At 42.1% G+C, this 26,531-nt stretch overlaps 1 protein-coding gene across 1 annotated transcript in view; it reads left to right on the top strand.

Annotated features, from left to right (window-relative positions):
* KIAA0100 (KIAA0100 ortholog) overlaps positions 1–26,531 on the top strand; it is a 2,229,983-nt gene that overhangs the window by 1,533,630 nt on the left and 669,822 nt on the right. The window contains exons 23-24 of the mRNA XM_044054400.1: positions 12,752–12,951; positions 23,791–24,091. Of these exons, the coding sequence (XP_043910335.1) occupies positions 12,752–12,951; positions 23,791–24,091 (501 nt within the window). The remainder of the gene's footprint in view (positions 1–12,751; positions 12,952–23,790; positions 24,092–26,531) is intronic.

Raw genomic sequence — 26,531 nt, 5'->3', positions numbered from 1 at the left:
GTGATATTATGGCTTTTAAGTTTTTGATTAGGTGAACTTCCTATTGAAGTGTGTCGAGCATGTTGTGCTAGACATTTTGATCGTTCGTTTATTTAATATAGACCTGTGAATAGTTATTATCCTAGAAGGTATTGAAGAATAAAAAGGGTGAAAACCCAAACCATTTATACAAATTGACCCAATACTGGGTAGAATGATATCTTTCTATATCTGGTACTTGAAAGCTTGCGTATTTTATCTAATGCCAAGTGTTCAGGTGAAATCATAAGGTAGTTTCTTTGCCACAGAAAGTTTTTCTAGATATTATTAAATTTATTGCACAGCAGATGTCTAGGGAGAAACAGCATATTCCCTATAAAAATCCAATCAGCCAGTTATTTTTCAGTAAGTTAATTTCACCCACTAATGACGTATCAATTTTTGGAATGACAAAATCCCACTGATCTCTTATTGGCCTCTGAAACTTGGCATTGAATAGATTGAAATACATCCTTAAAAAGGTCATTCCTAAGAATTTAAGAGTCTAATTTGTTTGATTCATAAACATCACAGTGATCCTGGGTAGACTTATTTGGTTACAAAATGGAAAAACAATACTCTTAATACTGACTAATGTTCTTGATCTCCACAAATGCTCCATTAAATCAGCTATTGCTTGTTATATTAGGTTATTATAAAGTCATTCAATACACAGAATACTGAGATATCTGTACTATAGTTTTAGTTGTGCTAATACTTTACAAAGGCAGCCAAGGCAATATTGCATTATTGTTGGTATCCACAAGAAAATACCAAAATGCCACTTCTTCGTCCAGGTAGCAAAGAAAATTTAAAGCTCCAAATAACTGCAGCATGACAGAAAGCCCAAATATATCTACAGGCCAGTGTTCACTAAGTAATCCTTGTTTCTAAGATAATCTCCCTTGTACGCTCTTACTGTTGGACTGGTCAGAGAAGGCATGCCTTCTGGGCAGCAGTAAATCTTTCTCTAGCTCAAGCTCCTCCCCTTACTATTGTCAGGGTAAAGGCTAGGTAGTTTTTCTACAAGAGACTAACCTGAACATTGCCTAGCCTTTCCAGATCACATTGCTGCCATTCAAGCTTCAGTGTGGTCTCAGTTTAGCTCAAGTTTTAGAGGGATTATTTTTTCCAAAATAGATATTTACTAATCATTTTTCTTATGTCTTAATTTGTATAGCCTTTCTACTTTCTATAGCCTTTTCCTTGTTATTCCTGTACTATTCCCTTCTTGTTCCATTAGGTTCGCCATTCATTGAAAAATAAAATAAAATGCGTTTAGATCTTGCTTTCTATGCTGGACAGTGAAATACATAATATTGTTAATAGAGCTATTGGTTGGATTTAACTGTTAACATGGACAAAAGTAATAAGGAAAAGGCCTCTGGCGTCAAGAAATGCTGCCAGTATTTACACAAACAAGTGAAACCAAAACAGAAGATCCTGCAGATTGCTTAGAGGTGACCTGTGTCTGTCATACAACGCATCCTCCAAACCATTACTGATGGATTTATTGCACATCAGCAAGTCAAATGACATAAGAAATACTTGATCTAGTGTCAAAACCACTTCTGCAACATCAACAGAACTGTTTGGAGATACAGATATATCTCTCATAGGGTACTGCTGCCATGGAACAAATTACCCATCTACATAAAACAAACAGTGTTATGACAATAAGTTATCACGTACCTGGTGTCAGCATTGTTGATTCTAGTGCAACCACTGATGCTGAGGGCAAGGACACCAGGGAAGGCATATCCAAAGATGCTGTGGGAATTATCGCAGATTCTCTCATCTGTTGGCCAAGGCCTTTGACACAATCCCCACTCAGGCATCATCAAAAAGTTAACACAACTTGGCGTAAATCCCTATCTCATCAGGTGGGTGGCCAACTGGCTCACCGACCGGACCCTCAAGGTCAAAATAGGCACCTTCACCTCCAATTGCAGACCCGTCACTAGTGGCGGTCCCCAGGGATCTGTCCTCGGACCCCTGCTGCTTGGCATCTACTTCTCAGAGGTTTAGGCAAAGACAAAAGGCCTGTGGCTGACCAAGTTTGCGGATGACTGTAACTTGGGTGCTGTCATTGACTCTTTCCCAAATGATTTTAACATGCTGCAAGAGGGTCTCACAGCAACTAATGACTGGTGCCAAAGTCATGGCCTCAAGCTAAACGCAAAAAAAAGTATCATCATACCATTCAGCAGAAGCACAGCCCCTACCGATTACCACATCAATGGCAACACCCTAAACACACAACTTGTGGTGAGAGACCTGGGTACCCAGGTTGATGATAAATCCATATTTGACCATCATGTAGTGGCAGTGGTCAGAAAAGCCATTTACTTGGTTCATCTCATAAATAAGGGAATTGTATCCAGAAAAAAGAAAGTTATTACCTCTCTGTACTCCTCCCTCATTAGACCAGTAATCTAGTAGTGCACCTCTCCAAACATCTGCACCAACTGGAAAGACCACAGAAATACCTCACAAAGAGAATCCATGGCCTTCAACAACTGTCCTATGTGGACAGGCTCAAATCAGTATCACTCTACTCGGTATCGTACAGATTGTTCAGAGGTGATCTGTATCTTGTCTACAAGGCAATCTTGGATCTCATTTCTTCTCGAATTCATCGAACCAAGAAGTTCGGTATGTCACTTCCAAGGTTCTGCCTTTTAGATGTGTTGGAAATAGAAACTTTTCATCGATATTATGGTCATTCAATGGAAGCATTTTCAAGGAATCGATAGTAAACCTTTGTATGTATATATGTGTGTATATATAAGTTTACTATGGTAAAGCCGAAGTGGACTCAGTCGAATCCACTTCAGACAAAGTACAGAGGCCAAATGGTGACAATGTCAAACCAGTACAAATCTCACCCCATATCTCGACCCATGCTAAAATCTGTTCCGAGGTCGAAGCTGAAACTTATTTTGACAATGTCAGAATTCCACATTGTCATTTTCATGGACATGGGTCGATGATCACATCATTAGTCCGCTTCGAGTTTGCCATCATAAACCTATATAGATATATATATATATATATATATATATATATATATATATATATATATCTATATGTGTGTGTGTGTGTGTGTGTGTGTCATTCGAGTACTAGAGAAGCTGGCAGAACACTTCTTTCTCCCGTAAATGCTTACCACAGGGAGCCATAGCTTTCTTTTTCACATTTAATACATTGTTATAGCCCAGTGATTGTCTAGCTGGAGCTCCTCCAATACATGATGATTCACCACTCTCTGTACACTTCAGCAGTGTTAGCTTCCTGTAGTTATTGCCCAAGAATTTGATTGTAGACTACCTGGGCATATTAGAAAGTCTCTTTCGTGCCATAATCCTACGCAGCCCTTGACCGTTCTCTAGTTAAGTTGAAGCACTGTGACACGTTCCATCCTAATAAAACATATCACATGTCATTCCCCTCTCAACCTTTTGGCAGATCCGTGATTCATATGTCATTCTGTTTTTAGTTCTGTTCTTTGTGTATTCAGTTATATTTCTCATCTGAGTGGTGTGTTGAGCAGTTGATGTTCTTTGTGTTTCACTGTTGCATTCATCACATTTGGGTTATCCCTGCCAGGGTAGCCCTCAGTTGGCTCGAATACCAGAGGCTTAGTATTTCTGCGTCAGTTGCTGTCGCTTCAGGACTGACGTCAGGTCGTCAGTAGTATAAAGTAAGGCAGCCAATGACATTACTTCAGTCTTTCTTGCTGAGAAGCACAAAGCAGAAGCAGTTCGCATGAGTGCCAGTCAGCAGCTACCTGAGTTTTGTTTTCTGAACTGAAGTTGAAGTCTTCTAAAGCTAAGTACCCCGTTGGGGATCCTTTTTTCTTGTTCTAACCGATGTCAGAAAAAGTTAACAATTGTCTCACCTGTGGAAAGCAAATACCGCACAGAGACTTTCATTCTTACTGTGTCACTTGCTTAGGCTCAGACCACGAAGTCCCCCACTGTCGCTTTTGTGCTTTGTTCAACGCCAGAACTATACATCGTCGGGACGTTATTGTAGCTAGATATTTTCGCTCTCAGTCCTTGATTTCCGATGTGGCTTCAGTAAGTCATCCGACATCAGGTCTTCCGAAAAAACGTAAGGATAAAGACAGAGACAGAGACCGCACAGGTCCAAACCTACTGACAATGCTTCTATTAAGCTAGTCATCACTTCTCCGGTCCTCAGTGAGGCACTTTCGCAGCCCCTGATGCCTGCTTCTGTTGATTCGCAGGCTGCCACCAAGACCCTTTCGGAGTCTGCCGCAAAACTCATCGACTAAAGATCCTGCGGTTGTCTCTACCTTGGATGGATCCTGACCTGCTGAGCAATCACTGGCTTCCGAGGAAGTACTTCGCACTACCAATTCTCGACACAAACCAATGACTTCTTTCGCATCTTCTGTTCTTTCGAAAACTACCGAGTTTCTAAGGCCCAGGGTACAAACCACACCCAAGAAACTGACAACCCCATCTCAGGCACCTGCTTTCTTGCCTCAGTCTCAAGTGCTTAAAATGGTAGAAGACTTTATAATGTTGATCAGGGGAAGTCAAGCTACCCGTTCCAAAAGAAAAAAGAGATTTGGCCCCAGTAGTCTTATCTGAAAAGGAGCCCGATGACTCCGATGCCTCTGAATATGAAGGCATGCAACCCCTCTCTGCTTATGAGGATTCTGATGCAGAGGAATCCATTCCTTCAGCCTCTCCACCCGAAGATTTTTCCTTTGGGGAAACTCTTCATACTTTAAGGGAGCATTTCCTCTGGGAATGTCAGGACTACCCTCAGTCTAAAAAGAGACTCTGGGAATTTTTAGATCTTCCACAGCACAGACCCCTGGCCATTCCTCCTGTCCTGGATGTTGTAGATGATGTTTTCATGGAATCTAGTTTAACTCCTGACAACCACCCTCCCACTCCCAGGAAACCTGACAGGTATTACAGAGTCCCTGACTCTCACAAATTTCTTTTAAAAAATCCTACTGTTGACCCTGAGGTTATCTCCCAAGGGCCTAAAGGAATTAAAGCTACTTCTGCTAAGAATCCCACCCCCTCAGATAGGGATTCCCGAGCATTAGACAGATGGGGTAAAAAAGTATACACCTCTGCTACTTTTGCTGTTAGAGCACTAAATTGTCAGTTCCATATGCTAAAATTCCAGCAGCATACCATGGAACTTCTCATACAAAAATATAAAACTTTCTTGCTTGTGCAGAAAGTAAAGAGTTTCAAGACTTAATGCATTCTGCAAGTCAAGTAAGTAAGCACACCTTACACTGTGGTTTTGATGCCCTAGAAGTATCTTGCAGGGCAGCAGTCACCGGTTCTGTCCTTAGAAGGCATGCTTGGCTAAAGGAACAGCCCTTGCCATACCATGTCAAATCTCAACTATTGGATACACCCTTGCACAAAGACAACTTATTTGGCACCAAGGCAGAGGAGGTCTTAAAAAAGATGGGAGAAAAAGCTAAATCTATGCAGACAGTTAAGGATTTCCTGCAAGGTCCAGCCACCCAGGTTCAGTAGGCACTGCCCCTCTAAACACTGGTCCTTTCCTGCCCCCTCCAGGTCAATTCAGCCCAGACCCTGGGGAAGCAGACCCCCCCCCAGACAACAGCCACAGGGAATGCAGAGATCAAAACAGTGGAGTACCTCCACCTCTAAACCAGGGGGTGCAAAGGCACCCCCTCATGTTAAGAACTCACAATGACTCTCCATTTCCACCCCCTCCCTCTGCCCATCTGCACTTGCCTCTGGGAGAAAAATTCTCCTTCCATGCCAGCACCTGGGCCGCCATTGCCAACAACCACTGGGTCCTCAACATAGTGCCCCAGGGATACAAATTTTCTTTCCACACACTACCACCCCCAAAAGGGATCCCAGATCTACCTCCAAACCATTTGAGCAGAGGCCAAAAAGCAAGTCCTTTCCCTGCTCTCCATGAGGCAATAGAGCATGTTCCTGCAGAACAGATAGGCCAAGGTTTCTATTCCAGGCTCTTCCTGGTACCCAGAAAAGAGGGCACCTGGCACCCCATCCTCGATTTATCCATTCTAAACACCTTCCTGGTGATACCAAAATTCAGAATGCTCACCCTTCAGCAACTACTACCTATGCTCTCCAATGATGCCTAGCTAGCCACCCAAGACCTAAAAAAGGCATAGCTACACATCCTAGTCAGAGAATCATGCAAGAAATATCTATGTTTCAGGGCAGGATCTCTGCACTTTCAGTTCTCTGTGCTTCCCTTTGGCTTATCTACTTCTCCCAGAGTTTTCACAAAATGTCTGGATCCTGCCATTGCTTTTTGCAGGCAAAGAAATATTCAAATTTACCCATACTTAGATGACTGCCTAATTCAGGCAGACAGTCAGGAAAAGCTGCTCAAGCACCTGGCCTTTGTAAAGGACCTACTACCCTCCCTAGGGTACACTATCAATGGAAAGAAATCCAAACTAGTACCCACCCAAAAAATTATATTCCTGGGAGCAAGCCTGGACAAAGCATCCTAGATGGCATTCCTTACACCAGGAAAGCAAACTTGCCTGACAGCCTATTTCTCCCAACTAGTCACCAGACCCCAGTTATCCGCAAGGAAAATCGTACAAGCTCTGGGGTTCATGGCATCTTGCATTCTACTCATTCCGTATGCCAGATTGCATATGAGGAAACTTCAGTGGTACCTAAAAAGCCTTTGATGTCAACACTGTCAAGACCTGGAAACTCTTATACCAATGATACCTTGTCTAAGGAAAGATTTCCTTTGCTGGGCAGCAGCATGCTACCACAACAAGGGACTACCCTTCTCATCACCCCACGCCGCCCAGACCTTCACCACAGATGCATCAGACTATGCCTGGGGTGCGCACCTGAACGGCAGGTGCATACAGGGCCAATGGAGCCCACATCAAATACATCTGCATATCAACCAAAAAAAGATGTTAGCTATCCAGCACGCATTGACAGCTTTCTGACCCCTTCTCTACCCAGGGGCTCTACTGATCAAAACAGGCAACACCACAGTGATGTGGTATATCAACAAGTAGGAAGGGACTCGCTCCTACCTTCTATGCAGGCTCACCATGACCATTTGGCACACAGCCTCAGCCATGCAACTACACCTGTTAGCACAATTCCTGCCAGGATCACTAAACTCTCTGGCAGACAACTTAAGCAGAAGTCTTCTGGACCCACACGAGTGGCAGCTAAACCAAAGAACCTTCACCCTTATAACTCAGAAATGGGGCACCCCGAAGGTAGACCTCTTTGCTTCCCACTGCAGCCATCAGTTCAGCAAGTTCTGCACCAGGGAGCTTCACTGCAGGGCCTGGAAAGTGGATGCTCTAGCTTTCCAGTGGGTCAACCTCTCGGTCTGTGCATTTCCCCCACTACCTCTCATTACCAGGGTACTGCTCAAAATAAGGGAGGAAAAACCAAGGGCAATCCTGATTGCTCCAGACTGGCCACGCCAGCACTGGTACCCACTGCTGTGCAGCCTGTCCCCTCTGCCACCATGGTATCTCCCTCAGATCACAACACTCCTGACTCAGAGGTAAGGAGAATTCATGCATCCCCAATTGCAGACCCTCAGTTTGGCAGCCTGGCTTATTCCCTGACCACTATACAAGCTGCCAGTCTCAGTAAACAGGTTCTGGATGTTATACATGAGGCCAGATGCCCTAGCACTATAAAGTCTTATGCTGACAAATGGAAAAGGTTCTGCACCTGGATCCAGGCTAAGGGAGCCGATACAGCATAGCCCTCCCTACCTCTCATCCTGGATTACCTAGCTGACCTACTACACAGTGGTCCATCCTTTTCCGCTATTAAAATTCATGCCTCTGCTATCTCTGCTCATTTCAGCACTGAGCAACCTCTTTTCTCACACCCTCTCACCAAACAGTTCCTCAGAGGGGCTAGCAACTTGAGGCCACCCAGAAGAGCACCTACCCAGCTTGGGACCTAAACTTTGTGTTAGAGAAACTCACCTTGCCCCCATTTGAACCATCAGCTTCAGCAGAATTAAAGTTTCTTTCAATGGAAGACCACCTTGCTTCTGGCCATCACTTCAGCAAGAAGCTACAAGCACTAATGGCTGTAGAGCCCTTCATCATTTTCCATGCTGACAGGGTCTCCCTCAGGACTAACCCATCCTTCATGCCAAAAGTGGTGTCCAGTGTGGCTCTCAACCAATCCATTCTTTTGCCCACCTTTTTCCCTAACCCACAAAACAAGGGAGAAAGAATGCTGCACTCTCTAGATATGCACAGACAGCTCAGATTCTATCTAGACAGGACTAAATCATTCAGAAAGACTGATCAGTTGTTAGTCAGCTTTCCTGCAGGAGCAGAGGGCAAAGCCATATCCAAACAAACCATTTCCAAATGGGTAGTGCACTGCATCCATTTCTCCTACAAGCAACATGGGAAACCTCCCCCTAAGGGGGTCAGAACTCACTCTACCAGAGCAAGCGCAACCTCTACAGCTTTCCTCAGAGGAGTCCCTGCTAGGGACATCCTGGAGGCTGCAACATGAACATCTGTTCATACCTTCACCAAGCATTACCACCTGCCTATTTTCTCCAAATCCAGGGCAGGCTTTGCCACTGTACTCTTGCCGGTCATCCTAGCAAGCCCCAAGTCTTCTTGACTACCTCCACCCTTTTCCTCAGCTTTGGGAATCAACTCAAATGTGATGACTGCAACAGTGAAACACGAAGAACATAGTACAGTTGTGTACACTTACCATAAACATAGATGTTCGAGTGTATTCACTGTTGCAGTCCTGGTTTCCCTCCACCCCTCTTTCTTTCTGTCTCTCTTATTACAAGGAACTTCTTCGTATTTACTTTCTACTGGTGGGTTTCTTCCACCATATTCTGGCTCCTTACAGGGCAAGAAAAACTGATGTAATGGCTTTGGCTGCCTTACTTTATACTACTGACGACCTGACATCAGTCTTGAAGCGACAGCAACTGACGCAGAAATACTAAGCCTCTGGTGTTCGGGCCAACTGAGGGCTACCCTGGCAGGGATAACCCAGATGTGATGACTGCAACAGTGAATAGGCTCGAACATTTACATTTAGGTAAGTGTACACAACTGTACTTTTCTTTGAATGTGGTCATTTCAGATTTGTGCCACTCCCAGTGCCTCTGTTACTGCCCAAGGTCCTGCTTGTTGATGCACAGTTTCAACTTAGAAATGCCCTTCAGTACTGTATGCATCAATAAAATCAGAGTGATAGTCTCATATTATAAATCCCCAGAGTCTGCACTGGATTGTTAAAGAATAACACTTATGTTAACTATTCCCAACAAGGATGAATAGATAGCACTGTAATGTTTTTGGTAGTATTTCAAACAAATATACTTTCCTTCTCTAAGTAAATTTATTGGCAAATGTTTAGTCAGATCCCATTGCACAAATTAATCTAGAAATCATTTAATTTGTCCTTTTGACGTCCCACACAAAGACTTTGCGTATGCTACTTCTGAACATTTCCGTGGATGACCACCCCTTGTCAGAGTATTTTTGCAAGGGGCAAGTGTTTTGAGCCCCACCGTGTGGAAGGGGGTACACCGCCTCCCTATCCCTGCTCACTATATATGTTACAAGGTAATTTTTTTTGGAATAGGGGGAATACTGTGAGATATCCCAGCCTTTGACTTGCCGTGTATTGCCCTATCTTTCTTCTAGTAGTTGTAAAGTTCAGAGGCTTGTAGTTACAGTTCTTGGAGCTATAACAGATGCCCTAGGGAAGTATTGCTGTGCTGTTAAAGAAATTTCAGCCAAGTCTGTGGAACCTTCATATCATGTCTGTTGTGTAGGAATGATTTCAGATTAGTGACTTAAAATTCTCAGAAAGAAATCTGATGGAAGTGGAAGTCAGCTTTAGGAATCAATTTGAAGTCAAGGAAGAATAACCTTGGGCATTATAAGGGCGTCAACCCCCCTCCAACACACACACACACACACACACACACACACACACACACACACACACACCAAACTTAAATATACTATCCTTGAGGTTACATTGAGTGGGCGAAAACAAGAATGCTTGTTTGACAAATGAACTGAGACTCATTTCTCTTATCTTAAATTTAATATCTGTCAGTCCATAGTTAATCAAACTGTCAACTCCGATAAATATTTTATTCTGTAGTGAGTACATTTCAAACAGATGTCCACATTTGTATGCATAACCAATCATTTTATCAGTTTCAGTGCAGGAAATGTTTTGACCACAATTGAAGAATGGAAAGAAAGTTAATTTGCTCTTGATTGTGCATATATGGGTCTTTTCAAATGCTATATATGGAACTGGACCATAAAATATTGTAAAGATGTATAAGAATTATATTAAAGAACCTAGATCAGCTGCCTGGAGCCCTTTTTTAGTAATGGACTCCTAGCAAGAGCATAATCAGATGTTCATAGAAGATTTGTAAAAAGTAAAACAAAATTGTACATATAATTGGGACAACTGCCCTTAAATGAGTGCTTCTTGTTAAGAACTGCATGCATAATATGGATGATTACAACCCATGTCTGCTGGTGTTCGGACAAAAGCCAAATCTTCCACTGTTTATTGATAAGCTGTCTTTACCTGAGGGTACAGTGAGGACTGCTTGGATAGGACATCATATGTCTGCATTACATGCTGTATACACAGAGCATTTACTGAAAAAGAATAGCTATATAGGATTCAGAAAGATGTGTGTAAGCAGTTACAGGTTAGTGATAACTTACATAAGACTAGGACCAAGATGTACTGTCAATGTATAGACTGTGAAAATGGGAGAGGGGTCCTGCATGGTTGTCTTTGTGAGACGTGTGTGTGTGTGTGTGTGTGTGTGTGTGTGTGTGTGTGCACACGCTTGCACCATTTGAGGCTCAGGGGAGGAGAGTGCACAAGATAGTGATGGAGATTTTGGTGTCCCATGTTTAATATCTTCAACAGAGCAGATGTACAGACTTTGCAGCCTTAGATCATGTAACAGGCACTGAAAGTAAAACAGTGGCAGCTAAAACCGGTACTTATTCTACTGCTGAAGAATCCACAGACATGCAGCTTCTGTCATTATAGAGTCAGCATACATGTGTGGGTAAAGAAAGTAGCATCTCCCCGAAAGCAGAAATCCTTGGATGTACTGCAGATGCAAAAAGGTAAGTGTCAAAAATGGTATAATGTGTAAAATGCGAAGCCAGATGAATTTCCTGGGGTTGTAGGGACAGCTGATTTGTTGAGGGCCAGAAGTCTTTGTATTGAACTTTGGGTGGTGGATTAGGTAATCCAAACCTAGATGAGGACGTACTTGAAGTAGTGTCTCTCTCTCTCTCTCTCTCTCTTCGTGATTCAGAACAAAAGTAACTAAGCAGTAAGAAAACAAAAGTGTGTGTGATTAAGTTAAAGATGTATAGCATAACTTTTTTTTTTTTTTACAATGTGGGGGATGCACCCTAAAAGACAAACGGGTATTGTGCCCAAAGAAATGAGCAACTTGCTCTTTCCTTAAGAAAACTCCATCTGTCCCTTAGAATCTTCAGAATTGCTTCTACTTTGTCAGACTGTGGAAGTTACTATTCATGAATTGTCAGCTTTCTTACAATAAATTGAACCATTTCATCACATCTATATTTGGCCTCCCTCTGAGGCAGACATGAGCGGCATTAAAAACAATGCATTTGTGCCTTGCAGATTTTTCCTTTCTGGCACCGTAATTAAAAGGTACCATGTTTAATGCTGAAGCAAAAGTGTTACAAAACTTACTTCTTTCTATTGACATAATGAAGAGGGCAAAATGAAGCAGGCTGCTTCCTGTCCTTGATTATATTCATGGTGCTTAAAAGACTGCAACAGCTTTGACTTCCCAGGTACATTTTTTCATCAGATTAAACTAAAAGAGTAGCTTTGGATGAGAGTTTTTGCTTAATTAGCACTCAGCGTAGTTGTTCTGGTGATTCCACATATGCAGTATCAGGTAAAACATGTTAAAAACCTACATTCTATCCTAGAGAGCCCTTTAAGGACTTGCAGCATGAGGCTTTCCAACAAGCATACACAAAAGTTGCTCAACTGGTATATAATAGGTCAAATTTTTTGACTTGTCAGATATAGCAGAGCTGAAGTCATATTTGATGACTGAATTTTGCTCTCTAGCATAAGTCATGCCCCTGTACAAAACATTCATGAAAAGCAGAAAATTAATCACTGCCTATTCAAATGAACTTGGAAGACTGCATAGGCAGCTATTCAAGATTTTTTTGCATTGAGTAAAGTCTCCCACACCATCATAGGTGGGCATACCCCCAATACAACCACATAATATAAATGTGAGATCTTTAAACAACATAGTAAATTAAATCAGTTTTATATAATTATCATTTGGTTTCTGTGCTTGAGCAAACAGGCTTCAAAGAAATTGGCAAAATATTAGTAAGTCCTATACAATTCTTTTGTGACTCCATTTGAAATAGGCAGCTATCTCACAGGTATATCCCCCAGCTGTTACTGTAACGACCAGATATAATTTTGTATAGAACAGGTTGAAGTCATAGTGTGATTGTTAAAAAGAAAATAAATGTTAATATTCTCTTTATGTTGTTTCATTTTCTTTCACTCTGTCGCCTTATTTCTTTTATTTACTTTTTCTTGTGATTAATGCCATTATTCCCATTTTGCTGACTGCTGCCCCGCTATGTATTTTTTCTCAGCTGGAACGGTCATGCGGCGATTAATTTCAGAGTGGAATGTTACCCAGATGGTAAGTGACCTGAGCATGGTCACTGTGCATCTTATGCTGTCAACATTGGAAGAGAACAGCGATCACAGGCCCTCCTCAAATGTGAAGAAGACCCATCTCCTCAGCTTATCCTCCCTTAGCTACCAACGTCACAGCAATCGCATTGGAGAGGTATGGCATTGATCCTAACATCCTTATTCCTAATCATGATACTTTTGCCCATGTCAAAAATCACAGCAGTAATGTTTATCTTTTTTGTTAGTAATAAACGCTAGAAAATAAAACTGCCTTTCCTCCTCAGTCTTGCATATGTTATGGTCCATTTACTGACAAACAATTACAGACATGAAACAGAATATATATTTGGGTAGTTGTTATGCAGCAATTGAAATTACTTTAGTTTGCATTTGTTGGACTTGTTTAAATGTTATTGTACATTTTTTTTCATTTCTTTCCTTCCAGGCTGAGAATGATATTGGTCATTTATGATCGGTGTTCTACCCTAGCTAACAAAATAAATTAAAAAAATCTGTTTGGAGGTGTTACTGAACTTGAATGGTGCATTGTAGTCCTGTCTTGTTAATTCAACATAATAACATGAAAGAAGCATATAATATATTATACCCCAGAAGCCTTGGCTGTTTTTGCTGTAGTATTCATAATTGGTATCATTTGTTCATAACCTCTGTGTGGTCTCTTTCCCATCCTTTCTTTGTAGATAAAAATGTGATTTTTATTAGGTAACTTTTCATCTGATGAGCAGGCTGAGTTACTAACCTTGTCATCCATGATCTTACTTCTGCCAGTATAATATTTAAGTGCATTAGAGTGATGAGACTACAGTGCATTAAATACACGTAGCCAAAGAAGCGATGTGTTTTGAGCAGTTGAGGCTTCTTGCAAATAGTCAGTACAATAAGGTACACAGCAGAGTTCAGCTGCATCAAGTAATAAATGTTAGAAGCTACCATGCCACACCCACTAGAATCATAATATATTAAGTTGTTTGTCCTGCTACTTACAAAGTTAAAAGTGCAAAGTTACAGGTAGTGGGCAGGGTAAGCATATGCCCAGCTGAGAAATTTACTAACAGAAAATAAGTAGTCTCTGTGCAGTTTCTAAGAGGATTAGAAAGGACATTCCATGGGTAGATTCTTCAGTAAGAAATATTTTTTATCAAGTACAAGTTTGTAAGAATGGATTTCCAGGGCTTGAGTTCAGAGATGCTTAGATATGTAAATAGAGTAAGAAATCCTTTTAGCAATTGTGCAAAAATCCAAGCTGTTTGCAAATTTTAAAGTTGTTTTTTTTTAACTCTGAAGCCTTTTAGCAATATTATAGGCAGAACTGTGATAGTACAAAAACAGTATGGCTTAAATGATGCATCATTTCTGTTAACTTCAATGTATTTTTCTTTCAGTTGGCCTGGCTCGTGAGAGAGTCATTTGACCAGTGCACATACTCAGTTAATGAATGTAAAATAAATTAAATGCATTAAATTTAAATACTTATTTTTGGAAAATGTTTTAACCTATGTACACTGTAAGCGCAAAATGGAGCAGTAAATAGAAAGGCCTTATATGTATTGTAGAGCTAATCTATTGTTAATCAGGCATTCTCTACCTTTGTTGGATGAAGTATAAATTACTAGTTACACTCCTGTATGCTTTAATTTGCATGTTAAATTTGGTTTGTAGATAGTTAATTTGTGAAATGAGAAGGCAGGGTAAGTACCAGCAGATAAGTTTGCAGCGATGATTAATGTCTTCAACTCAGAAAATATGACAAAAGCTACTTAAAAAGCTAATAGCTTTCAAGGGCCTTTATTTTTTAAATGTAATCTTCTAAGAAAAAACTAGTGGGGATTGTATTGTTATGCATCCTTTTGCTTGGGAATATGAGTGTAGGAAGCATACATGGTGAAGGAAGCTTGGTATTCCAAGCAGTTAGTTCATCCTGATAAAAGTGGTATGGTAGGTGAACCTTCCTGAGGATTAACTGGAGAGATATTCCGTATTATCTATAAGTGAAACCAGGTGTAAGCTCATGTGTACAGTCCTGACCCTTCTTCTAATGTGAGGGCCTTCACCTTGCTTGTATACTTTAAATTGGGTTTGTGATTTTTAGGAGAAGTTTTACTAAGTAGCTGCTTCCACTCTTTCACCTGTATGTATGTAACTTTGCAGCAGCATTTGTGTTTATGTGGTGTCAGATTATACAGCCTTCCATGGTCACTAGTTGTGTGAAGGTCTTATGTCTTTTAGATACTTTTAACTGTCTGGGTTATTTTATGATTAACAGACATTTTAGGTGGATGGATGAAGCCAGAGACCAAAACAGTACTGCTGGAGACTTCAAAAAGAAGATGCAAATGCTGTTGTGCCACACCAGCAGACTTATGTTTGGTATTGCAGCAGTGAATGTCTGCAAGTGGTGAGAATTACCATTACTCAAAATTAGCAGTATCCCACAAGGATAGAGGAAATACTAATGATAGATTCTGTAGCATGACTGAAGATGCTGGATATCATAACATTGACTGCTCTTAGTGACGGTACAAATTGCTTCTGGAAAACATTTTAGCAGTAACTTTTGAGGAAGAGAAATACTGATGCAAAACATGGACTTGTAAAGACAGATGTTGGACACAAATGCATTGGCCACTTCTAATGATGAGAATTGCTGATGCTGAGAATGTTTGTAATAGTCCAGTTATAGTTGGGATGAGACGATTAGTGGTTGATGCAGAGTTCCTTAGCAAGCAACCTATTTATCAGTAGGGGAGATTGTGAACATTGTAGTAGTGACCCTTCATGATGTGGAAATTGTGATTGTTGATATTGTTGTTGTATTGTAACCATCATGAAACAAAGAAGGTATTTATGCTGGTCATTGTAATGCAATGCTAAGTTCATAGGTTCATACTAGGCTAACTGCCCTTGCGAGCCATTTTAAGCCTAGCCAATTATCCCTTGTGAGATTCAAACCCTGCACCTTGTGTTTGTAAGGCAAACACCTTAACCATTAGGCTACCCTCCCAATTGGGTGAAGGATGGTAATGGTGATGAAACAGTTTTTGAATTGTACAAGTAAGCTCCATCAATGAAATACTTCTGTTGTACTCTGCAGTAGTCGTCTCTTATGGAGAGGATTATTTTATTTCTTCACACTGCAGTAGTGCAAAAGCAGGGTCTCTGATGCCTTAACTACTAACAATTCTGATTCACTAGGCAGCAGAGGTCCCAGAGTGTCAGCAGGTGTAAGCGAGGAAGGGAGTGGCATAGTTGACTGCCTTCCCTTGAGCTCTTCGCTGTAGGCTGGAACACTAAAGCAACAGTAGCAAGATTGCAAGGCATTGTGGCAATGAATACAGCAATTACAGGTACCCACTTTCTTGAAATAGGTTCCCTCCAAAACAGGAAGTACTTAAGGACAGAAAAGGGGCTTTTCACACATCTTCTGAGGGTTGATATTTGTGTGTAAGTCACAGTAGAAATGCTCTTAGCTCTATTGTTACATGGAAGATGATGCTTCACCACCCCGTATTGTATGTCACACTAACTAAAAAAAGTGGGCTGAAAGGTAACTGGTGGATGTCATGATCGCTGAAATTTTTTGGAAAAGATATCGCACAAAAAAGGATGTTAGCAAAGTCTTTATGAGTATATGGAAGGTTGTTAAGACAAAAGTGATACTTAAAAGTTTTTTTAATACTGGTGCTTTAAAGAAGAAACATAGAAAATAGACAAAATGTACTCTAAACTGACTGCATTTTCCTTGAGAAAGGGAAGCATTTTGGGATTCCATTTGAAGTGGTTCTCAGGCATCACATTTCATTTTGCATTGAATGTTTGTGGCATTATTTGTTTGGGCCTGAGTAGCAGTGGTGGAATATGTGGAGTACAGGGGTAAAAACATTCTGTAATGAATGCAAGCACCCTACCAATCAGCCTAAGCCACATTTCTGATTTGTACTGAAAACGGAAAGTTTTGATGTCATGTAGTCCTATCTCGCCTCCATTATGATATGTGGGTTCTACTCGGCCACTTAGAAAGCCTGAAAACTTCTGATTGGCTCGTGGCTAATGGGTATCCCATGATGTATGCACACTTTCCCCAGATCTCGTTTGGCACGTCTTCAGTCTGAAGCTTCTTTTGGTTGGCCGTGGCTATGTGATTTAGTTCTTTATTATTATGATTGTTAGAAGTTTTTTTTTTAACTTCTTGTGAAGTGCATTTCTTATTGCTGTTAGCCTTATTGTGATAACCAATTGTGTCAATTTAACTGGGCTTGACTTTGTCCTGGATTTGACTTTCTGCTATAAAATTTTGGGCCTGTTGGCCTTTTGTGTGTGTGTTCCCGTGAGTGTGTGCGATTTACTAAACCGTTTTACTTAGAGGTATTAGTCTGTTTCCTTTCCTTTACACTAGGTTCGTTTAAGTTACAGAATCTAGTAAAACTTCCCTTGATTGTTTGTTGTGAGAAATAGGGCTAGATCTATTTAAGTTAGAGAATCTAGTTCCTCTCTTGTTGAGTGAATGTGTTGCTTTTTCTCTTCAATCGCCTGTTGAGACTGCCATTATATCTAAGGAACATAAAGAGCATAAACAGAATTTAAAAAGTGTACTTAATGCTCTCAAAAAATGTTCATCACTGATGGACGTAGTGTCTGTGTGTACTGTTTAGGGGCCATATATCTTCAATAGACTTGTCTCTTTTGCCATTCCTTTAGTCCTAGTGTGCTCCAGGAACAGAAGAATAAGTTGATTCCAAAAGGATTGTTAAAACCTTCTTTCGAGGAAGACCTACCCAGCTCGTCGTCCTCTGCTAGGTCGCATTTTTCCAGTAAAGATAAGGGTAAGACCTCCAAAAGGCCTTCTCCAGCCTCAACTTCTGTCTCTGAACCTCCACAGAAGTTAACTAAATCGGAGATGGTCTCTGTCTCTTCGGCTCCACTGTCCTCGGAGCCGATCGAGATTCTGGACATGGGCTTTGCAGTGTCGGCACCCAGTGCTTCGGTGCCGATCACCAGCAGTCCTCTTCGGAGCCAGTCTACAGACATTCCACCATTCTCCCCTACTTCAAAATCACCTATTATTACAGAGAGCGAGGTCTCCAACACTGTCCTTCAGATCCTCCAGGAGCTTTTCTGAAGAAGACATCGAGAGAGTGGTTCTCAGACTCCTTAAGTCATCGGCCTTGCCAAAATTTTTATTGGCTCTGACCACTTCTGTCTCGGAGCTGACTCCTGTTACCGACCCTGCTCTTTTTCCTCCTCCAACCCAGATTGGGCCCTTGGAGCCAATACTGTCGGTACCGACTATAGTGGTGTCCTCGGCTCCAGCACCCCGGGTGGTTGTCTTGGAGCCGAGCCCCGCTTCGACACTGTCGGCACTGTATGAAGTGTCTAGGGTCCGGAGCTCTTTGGTTGGGCCTGAGGGGGACACTTGGAACCGAACCTCTTTGGTGCCGAGTCTTCCTCTTGGTGCGTCAGCCCAAGTGAGCTCAGACCCTACATCGTTCTTGGAGCCGATTCCTTTAGAGATATCGGCACCTATGCTCTCTTCAGAGCTGGGGCGTCATTCAGAGCCGGGAGAATCGGTTTTCGTGAAGATGAGGAGCATGTTGGATAGTTCATCTGTACCACATAGGAGTACCAATGCTATACTCCCTCAAGCTCCGACTACGGTCTCAGCATCCTCTCTCCCCCGGGATGGTAGAGACTCACAGCCTCAGGATCCCCGTTTGGGAGGTCCCCGATCTTTCGAGACCTCCCCAGAAGACAAACAAAACCGAAGACCCCACTGAGGAGCCCCCTTGGATCATGTAAGAGGAAGCATGTAGACTCCCCTGATGAGTCTGTCACATCTGACCTCAATGAGTCAGAGGGGTCCCCTAAGTCGTCCTCTGAAGATGTCTCCTTTGCAGACATTTTGGAGAGCCTCAGGCAGAGAGGCGGCTGGCCCACCATTACCCCTTCCGATGAGGAGTCAGTGTACCTGAAGGCTTTTGCGTCTCAACCCTCAGCTTCATGGGTGTCTCCTCCATTTGATTAATTGCTAGATCTCATGAGTCAGAAGACATGGCAGACTCCCAATGCCGTGGAACCGGTCCCCAGGAGGCCAAATAAATTTCTCTCCGCCCCTAAGGACAAAGAGTTTTTATTTAAGGGTTTACCTGTTGATGCCATGGTGGTGGCGGTGGCCACTAAGAAGGAGCTAGCAGAGACTACTTCTATCCATCCACCTAATAAGGAATCCCGAACAATGGATAGGTACGGGAAGCGTATCTTCTCTTCAGCGGCTTTTACACTCAGATCACTGAACTGTCCATCACATTTTACGAGACGTCAGAGAGATCTCTTAAAGGAGTTAGGAGATACTCTTCAGGGTACCTCGACCAAAGCAGTCCCATCTACAGTGTCTGCTAAGTTGGCTACCCTCACATCTGTTGTTAATTCCTCCATGTGGCTGATCTCATATGCAGCTGATGGTGCGAGTAGGGCAGCGGGTTCAGGAGTCTCATTAAGGAGACATTCCTGGATGCGTCTATGCAACTTTGCTGAGCCTTTCAAGTCTACATTCACCAATGCTCCCATGGATGGATCCACTTTTTTGGACCCAAGGTGAAAGATACCCTCACCAGGTGTGAGCAGGAAAGAAAGACTGTCTCTGCCATGGGAGTCCGTTTTACTGTTCTTTATAGACCTTACCCTAAAGGTCAGAAGAGTGGCAAAATGTAGTTCAAGAAATCACAGAGACCTTTCCAGGAAACACAGGGTGATGCCTCCTTCAGAGGCAGGGGAGGAGGAAATAATGGTAGATGTCGCCCTAGAGGCAGGGGAGGCCCACAAAATCAGGGAGGTCGTGATTCCTTTCGTGACCGTCCCTATCAGTGTCCCTGATGTGGAACCTGACTGTGCATCTCTGGAGCCGGTCGGGGGTCGCCTATCCTTGTACCCAGAAGCCTGGCTAAATCTCACTCAAGACAAGTGGGTACAAGACATCATTACCAGAGGTTACTCTATACCCTTTTCCCATCCTCCAAGCCCTCCCAAAAGGATCCCAGATGTACTACCCAATCACAGGGATTAAGTGGCTATAGAGATAGAAAAGCTGCTATTAAAAAAAGCCATCCAAAAGGTCCCAACAGATCAGGCAGGATTCGGAACATACTTCAGGTTCTTTTTAGTTCCAAAAAGAACAGGGGACTGCAGACCCATCCTAGACCTCAGCAGGTTAAACGAGCATGTAAAGAAGTCCAAGTTCCAAATGGTCACTCTACAATCCATACTCCCTTTGTTAGGGAGAGACCGCTGGATGTGCTCAATAAATCTCCAGGATGCCTACTACCACATAAGGATGGACAAAGCATCAAAGAGCTACCTACTTTTCCGGCTGGGAGCCAATCATTACCAGTTTCTGGCACTGCCCTTTGGTCTCACCACAGCCCCCCGGGTGTTCACCAAGTGTATGGCAGTAGTCACAGCTCATTTGTGACTAGTGCCATGCACTTGGTGTTCACCAAGTGCATGGCAGTAGTCACAGCTCATTTGTGGCGTCAGGGAATCCAAGTCTTTCCATACCTGGACAATTGGCTGCTGACCACCACCACCAGGCATCGCCTAATTCAATCGAGAGATTCCACAGTCAAGCTCTGTTCCCAGTTGGGAATCTCGATAAACTGGGAAAAATCCTCTTTTTTGCCCACTCAGTCTATAACTTTTATAGGAGCAAACATAGACACGGTCGAGATGACAGCCAGACTGCCTAAAGACAGAATACAGAATCTTGTGCAACAAATTTACAGAATACTTCCACTTCAAAGAGTTAAAGCAAAGGTGGTGTTGCAGCTTCTCGGAACTATGGCGTCAACCATAACCTTGGTACCTTTAGCAAAACTACATATGAGAATACTCCAATGGCTCCTGTCATCCCAGTGGTCGTTTCAACAGCTGCCCCTACATCATCAGATCCTGATTACAGATTCTTGCAAAAAGGACCTACATTGGTGGATTCAACCAAGGTTATCTTACCACAGGGACTCCCTTTGTACCGCAGCAACCCATTGCCACTGTGACCACGGATGCCTCTCAGATAGGGTGGGGGGGGGGCATTATGTTGGCAGGACTGTCCAAGGCACGTGGCAAGAGCAGGAGGCCCATCTACATATCAGTGTCCTAGAGAAGAGAGCGGTGCTTCTAGCATTGCAAGCACTTCACGACCTTCTCCCTCTAGGGACGATAGCTATCCAGACCGACAACATGTCGGTTGTCTGGTATCTAAACAAACAAGGGGGAACCAGATCATACCCCTTATGTCGAGAGGCCATGCGAGTTTGGGATTGGGCGTTTTCTTCCCAACGCTTTCTCATTACAACGCACATCCCAAGGACTTCCAACGTAATAGCAGACAGGCTAAGCAGGGCAATTTTGTTACCTCACGAATGGTCCTTGAACCAGAAAATAGCCAGTATGATCTTTCACAAGTGGAGACAACCCTGCTGCGACCTCTTTTCCAGTCCTATCAACACCAAATGCAGCACCTTTTTCTCTCTCATCCCCCCTACGGGGGAGTCTCCAAGAAATGCACTAGTCCATGATTGGCCCCCGGGACACCTTTATGCTTTTCCTCTCCTCCCCAAGGTCATACAGAAAGCAATGCTGTTGGGAAGTAAGATGACCCTCATCACCCCTTACTGGCCTTGTCAGATTTGGTTCCCTTTTCTCGGGCCTCACCTGTTGGACTGCCCATGGACGCAGGACCCAGTGCCAGACCTCCTGACACACATGTCAGGTTCTCTTCACCTCAGTCTCCACACACTCAAACTGGCAGCGTGGCTGCTCCAGTTCCATCACTAGTCAGGCTTCATGATTTGTCTCCAGCTGTGACTCATATTATTACCTCTTCTCACAGGCCTTTGACCAGAAAATTGTATCATAGTAAATGGAAGAGTTTTTCCATAAGGGCACACAATAGAGAAGTTGATCCATTTACAGCTCCCATTACTATTGTTCTAGAGTTTCTTTCTGAACTCTTTCACCAAGGTTCAGCGGCTGCTACAGTCCGAGTTCAACTAGCAGCAATATCTCATTTTCATGTGGGGATTAAAGATTCCAGTCTTATGTCTCACAAACTGTGCAAATCCTTTCTTAAGGGTTCCACGATGTTAAGACCTCCTCTCCAAGACCCCATTCCACCTTGGGACCTGAATTTAGTTCTGTCTAGACTTACTCTGCCACTCTTTGAGCCAGCCCATAGTTGTCAGTTGAAGTTTCTGTCTTGGAAGACTCTTTTCCTCGTAGCAATAACCTCAGCCAGGCGAGTTTCTGAATTACAAGCACTGTCTGTTAAACCTCCATACTTAATTTTTCACAAAGATAGGGTCTCTCGCCGGACCAACCCTTCCTTTATTCTTAAAGTCTGTTCTCAATTTCACTTAAACCAAACAATTGAATTGCCAGTGTTCTTCCCTAATCACTCCAACAAAGCAAAGTATACATTCCACCAACTGGATGTACACAGGCAACTACATTTCTATATCCACCGGACCAAGGAATTTAGAAAATCAGAACAGCTGTTTATTTCCTTTGCTAAGGCGAGAATGGGCTTACCAGTTGTATTTCCTTTATTTACAGTTCTCAAGGCAAGGAGTTAAAAGCACATTCCACCAGGTCCTTCTCTACTTCTGCTGCTTTCCAAGCCAGGACACCTATTGATAGTATTTGTGCAGCAGCAACATGGGCCTACCCCTCATACCTTCATTTCCCATTATAAATTGGATTTAACTTCCAGGGGTAGAGCTTCGTTTGGTTCCACGGTACTCGGGAGTATCTTCCAGTGAGCCACCCATTCAAGATGCTAGGAACTCTGTCCCACATGTAATAATGGAGGTGAGATAGGACTACATAACATAAAGAAGTTATGTACTCACCGTAACATTGCATGTATGTAGTCCATCTCGCCGAACATTATTACGAACCTACCCACCAGCCCCCTTCCTGGAGGATCTGGACACAGTTTTTTTTCCCTTTCTATAGTGTTTTTTTTTTTTTTTTGCCACCAGGGCTCCTTTTATTATAGTTTATTCTTCCGGACCTTTGTTCCTTTTTCATCTCTGATTCTGGTAGACTAGTAGCAAACAAGATCTGGGGAATGTGCACATACATCATGGGATACCTATTAGCCACGAACCAATCAGAAGTTTTCAGGCTTTCTAAGCGGCCGAGTTGGAGCAGAGGATCGACTCCGAACCCACATGTAATAATGTTCGGAGAGATGGACTACATACATGGAACGTTATGGTGAGTACATAACTTCTTTTTTCCTAGACTTCTGTCCCCATTCGTTATATAAACATTTATTCATCCCTCAGTTTTCTATATTATACTGCCACTTTAATAAAACCCCTTCTCTTTCAGATACAAAAACATGATTAAACAAATTTGTTCCTATTATATGACATTTAATTCTTACTCAGATTAGGGACCACCCAGACTTGAGCACTTTAAGACCCACTCTGATAAACTACCTAATTGGAATATTGAGATGCAGATACTAACGTCCCCTTAACAACAACCTAAATCACCACTTCCTACATTTTACTAATTAATATGTAAACTCCTGCCTGAACTATATTTGTACAAATCTTAACTTCTATATCCTGAAAAATGTAAAGATTCTCAGCATATTTACAACTTTGGCATACTGCTATGCATAGCTCATAAATGTACAGAGGATCATTATCATATATATATATTTATAGTTGTTTCCTGAATGTATTACATGTACCTAAGGTCTTGGCTGATGATACCACCAACCTAATTAACACATGTAAAATAAATAATTATGCATATTTGAATTTGCATGTCATTGTTAGCGACTTAGGGTTCAAGGCTACAGAGAACTGTAAGTACTGTCATAAAGGAGTGTAAAAGATAGTTGAAGTTACTGGGGTATTATCAAGTAAATACAGTCTTCTGAATTTAAATTATTTTGTTTCCGTCTTAGGATGTTTCTGTAAATGAGGGAGAGAATGCTTTTTATACACACAGGCTGCGTCTGGTAGATCTGAGGGCTTCGTGGACTACAACTAACAGGAACATTGCATTTGGCTTGTATGATGGATACAAGAAGGCAGCTGTGTTGAAAAGGAACTTATCCACGGAGGCTTTGAAAGGGTTAAGGATAGATGCACAGATACAGAACAAGAAATTCAAACGTACTTCAGTCTCCTTGTATCCACTGTCACCAACATCTCCTCCTGTTCCTCTTGAGACTGGTGAAAAATTAGAAAAGAGCCAGACTGAAGGTAGGTGCTGTACTTTTTTACATTTTGAACTGTGCCCCTTATGTAACAGAGAGGTTATACTAATACAGATTGTACTCTTGACATACTTTTATCTGTGTAAGCAGTGATCTGTGGAGGTTTAACTTCTGCTCACTTTGATGTATGTTTTTTGTCTTTAGGCATGCATGAGTTGTGTGTAACCTGCATGAGCAGTACGTGTTACACTGTTTAGTTCTCAAGGTATATAGTTAAATTCCTTTGTTGTATTGCCCAGTTTACTTTCTGTTTGATTGCCTTATCTTTAGAATACAACCTGCACTGAATTTTGGGGATGGGTTAGAAAGCTTACGGTTTCTCCAAATCTTCAGTTGTGTATTCATGCATGTACCGTGTGACCATGGTATAGAATATATGATATTAACCAAATGCATTTTATGCTGTTTTGTCATATTATTTTTCAGAATAAAAAAATGCTTTTTATGTAATTTTCATCACGTGGTCAGTATTATCATTTATCCTGCTAAATTGGTTCCTTTTAGATCTTTATGTAAATGTAATGCATTATAAGGTGAATAGCAGACTACTGTTTGTTTCAGTATGCTACCTACACTGCTATCATAAGGCTAATGGTTTTGCTTTACTGCTGCAATTGCCTGGTGGTGGCTTTTTGCAAGCATAGCTAGAATTTCATAGGGATGTCTTCCTAGTACCATATCAGGAAAATTAAATCCAGGAAGCAAGGGAAGAGGGTTTGAGCAGGAATCATCTCTGGACGTGTTGGGTATAGGACACTGGCAGTGCATATATTAGAGCACTCTTACTCCATTATGCATCTGATGCAGTCATAATTGTTCTTAATCCGTTGCATTACAATATTAAGGATGTTTATGTTGTGCTGGCATGAGGAAATAAAACACTTGAGGTGTAGAGGTTGTGTTATCTTCCCATGAGATTGAGGTCTGAGTGGTCTAATGAAAGCAAAAGTGGATAGGTGGTGCTCAACATACACCTGCAACATTGATAAATGTTACTTTGTCATTTGTTTGCTCTGAGAGTGTTGATGGAGAAGTACAGAGAATGTCAGAAGGAGTTGCATTGTGTTTTTGTAGACTTAGAGAAAGCATATGACAGGGTGCCTAGAGAGGAGTTGTGGTATTGTATGAGGAAGTCAGGAGTGTCAGAGAAGTATGTAAGAGTGGTACTGGATATGTACGAGGGTAGTGTGACAGCAGTGAGGTCTGTGGTGGGAGTGACGGATGCGTTTAAAGTGGAGGTGGGGTTACATCAAGGATCAGCTCTGAGCTCTTTCTTATTTGCAATGGTGATGGACAAGTAGACAGACGAGATCAGACAGGAGTCCCCGTGGACTGTGATGTTTGCAGATGACACTGTGATCTATAGTGAGAGTAGGGAACAGGTGGAGGAGACCCTGGAGAGATGGAGATATGCTATAGAGAGAAGAGGAATAAAGGTCAGCAGGACTAAGAATATATGTGTGTGAATGAGAGGGAGGATAGAGGAATGGTGAGGATGCAAGGAGTAGAGGTGGTGAAGGTGGATGAGTTTAAATACTTGGGGTCAATAGTTCAGAGTAACGGTGAGTGTGGAAGAGAGGTGAAGAAGAGAGTACAGGCAGGATGGAGTGGTTGGAGAAGAGTGTCAGGAGTAACTGTAAAAGTGAAAGGGAAGGTCTACAAGAGGGTAGTGAGACCATCTATGTTATATGGGTTGGAGACAGTGGCATTGACAAAAAGGCAGGAGTTTGAGCTGGATGTGGCAGACTTAAAGATGTTAAGATTTGCACTGGGTGTGACGAGGTTGGACAGGATTAGGAATAAGTATATTAGAGGGTCAGCCCAGGTTGGAAGGTTTGGAGACAAAGCCAGAGAGGCAAGATTACGTTGGTTTGGATATGTGCTGAGGAGGGATGGTGAGTATATTGGAAAAAAGATGCTAAGGATGAAGCTACCAGGTAACAGGAAAAGAGGAAGGCCTAAGATAAGGTTTATGGATGTGGTAAGAGAGGACATGCAGCTGGTTGGTGTGACAGAGCAAGATGCAGAGGACAGGAAGAAATGTGGCAACCCCTAACAGTGTGTGTGTGTGTGTGTGTGTGTGTGTGTAGAGAGAGATATATATTCAGGTGCTCCCTGGGTATATTTTGTGGAATAATAGTTATGAAAGTGATTCCCCTTCCTTAACACAGGGTAGAATTTGTGTGTATTTCATCATATTATGTTTTTTCTTCAATGGAATTTGTTATATATTTCATGGATGTTTTTATTTTTGATACAGTTTTGTAGCCTATTTTTAAAAACATTTGTACCGCTATTAAAGTAACATATATAAATTAGTTACATTTTAGTAAGCATTGTCATACCTTTTATGATGTACACATTTTTTTGTAATCTTTCTAACAGCATTGTTGTTCCTATGGAGCTGTTACTTTCAGCATAATCAT

The sequence above is a fragment of the Protopterus annectens genome, chromosome 13.part0 (assembly GCF_019279795.1).
Source record: "Protopterus annectens isolate FY-2018-M chromosome 13.part0, PAN1.0, whole genome shotgun sequence".
Taxonomy (NCBI): domain Eukaryota; kingdom Metazoa; phylum Chordata; order Ceratodontiformes; family Protopteridae; genus Protopterus; species Protopterus annectens.
This window is presented reverse-complemented; position numbering and strand designations above follow the sequence as displayed.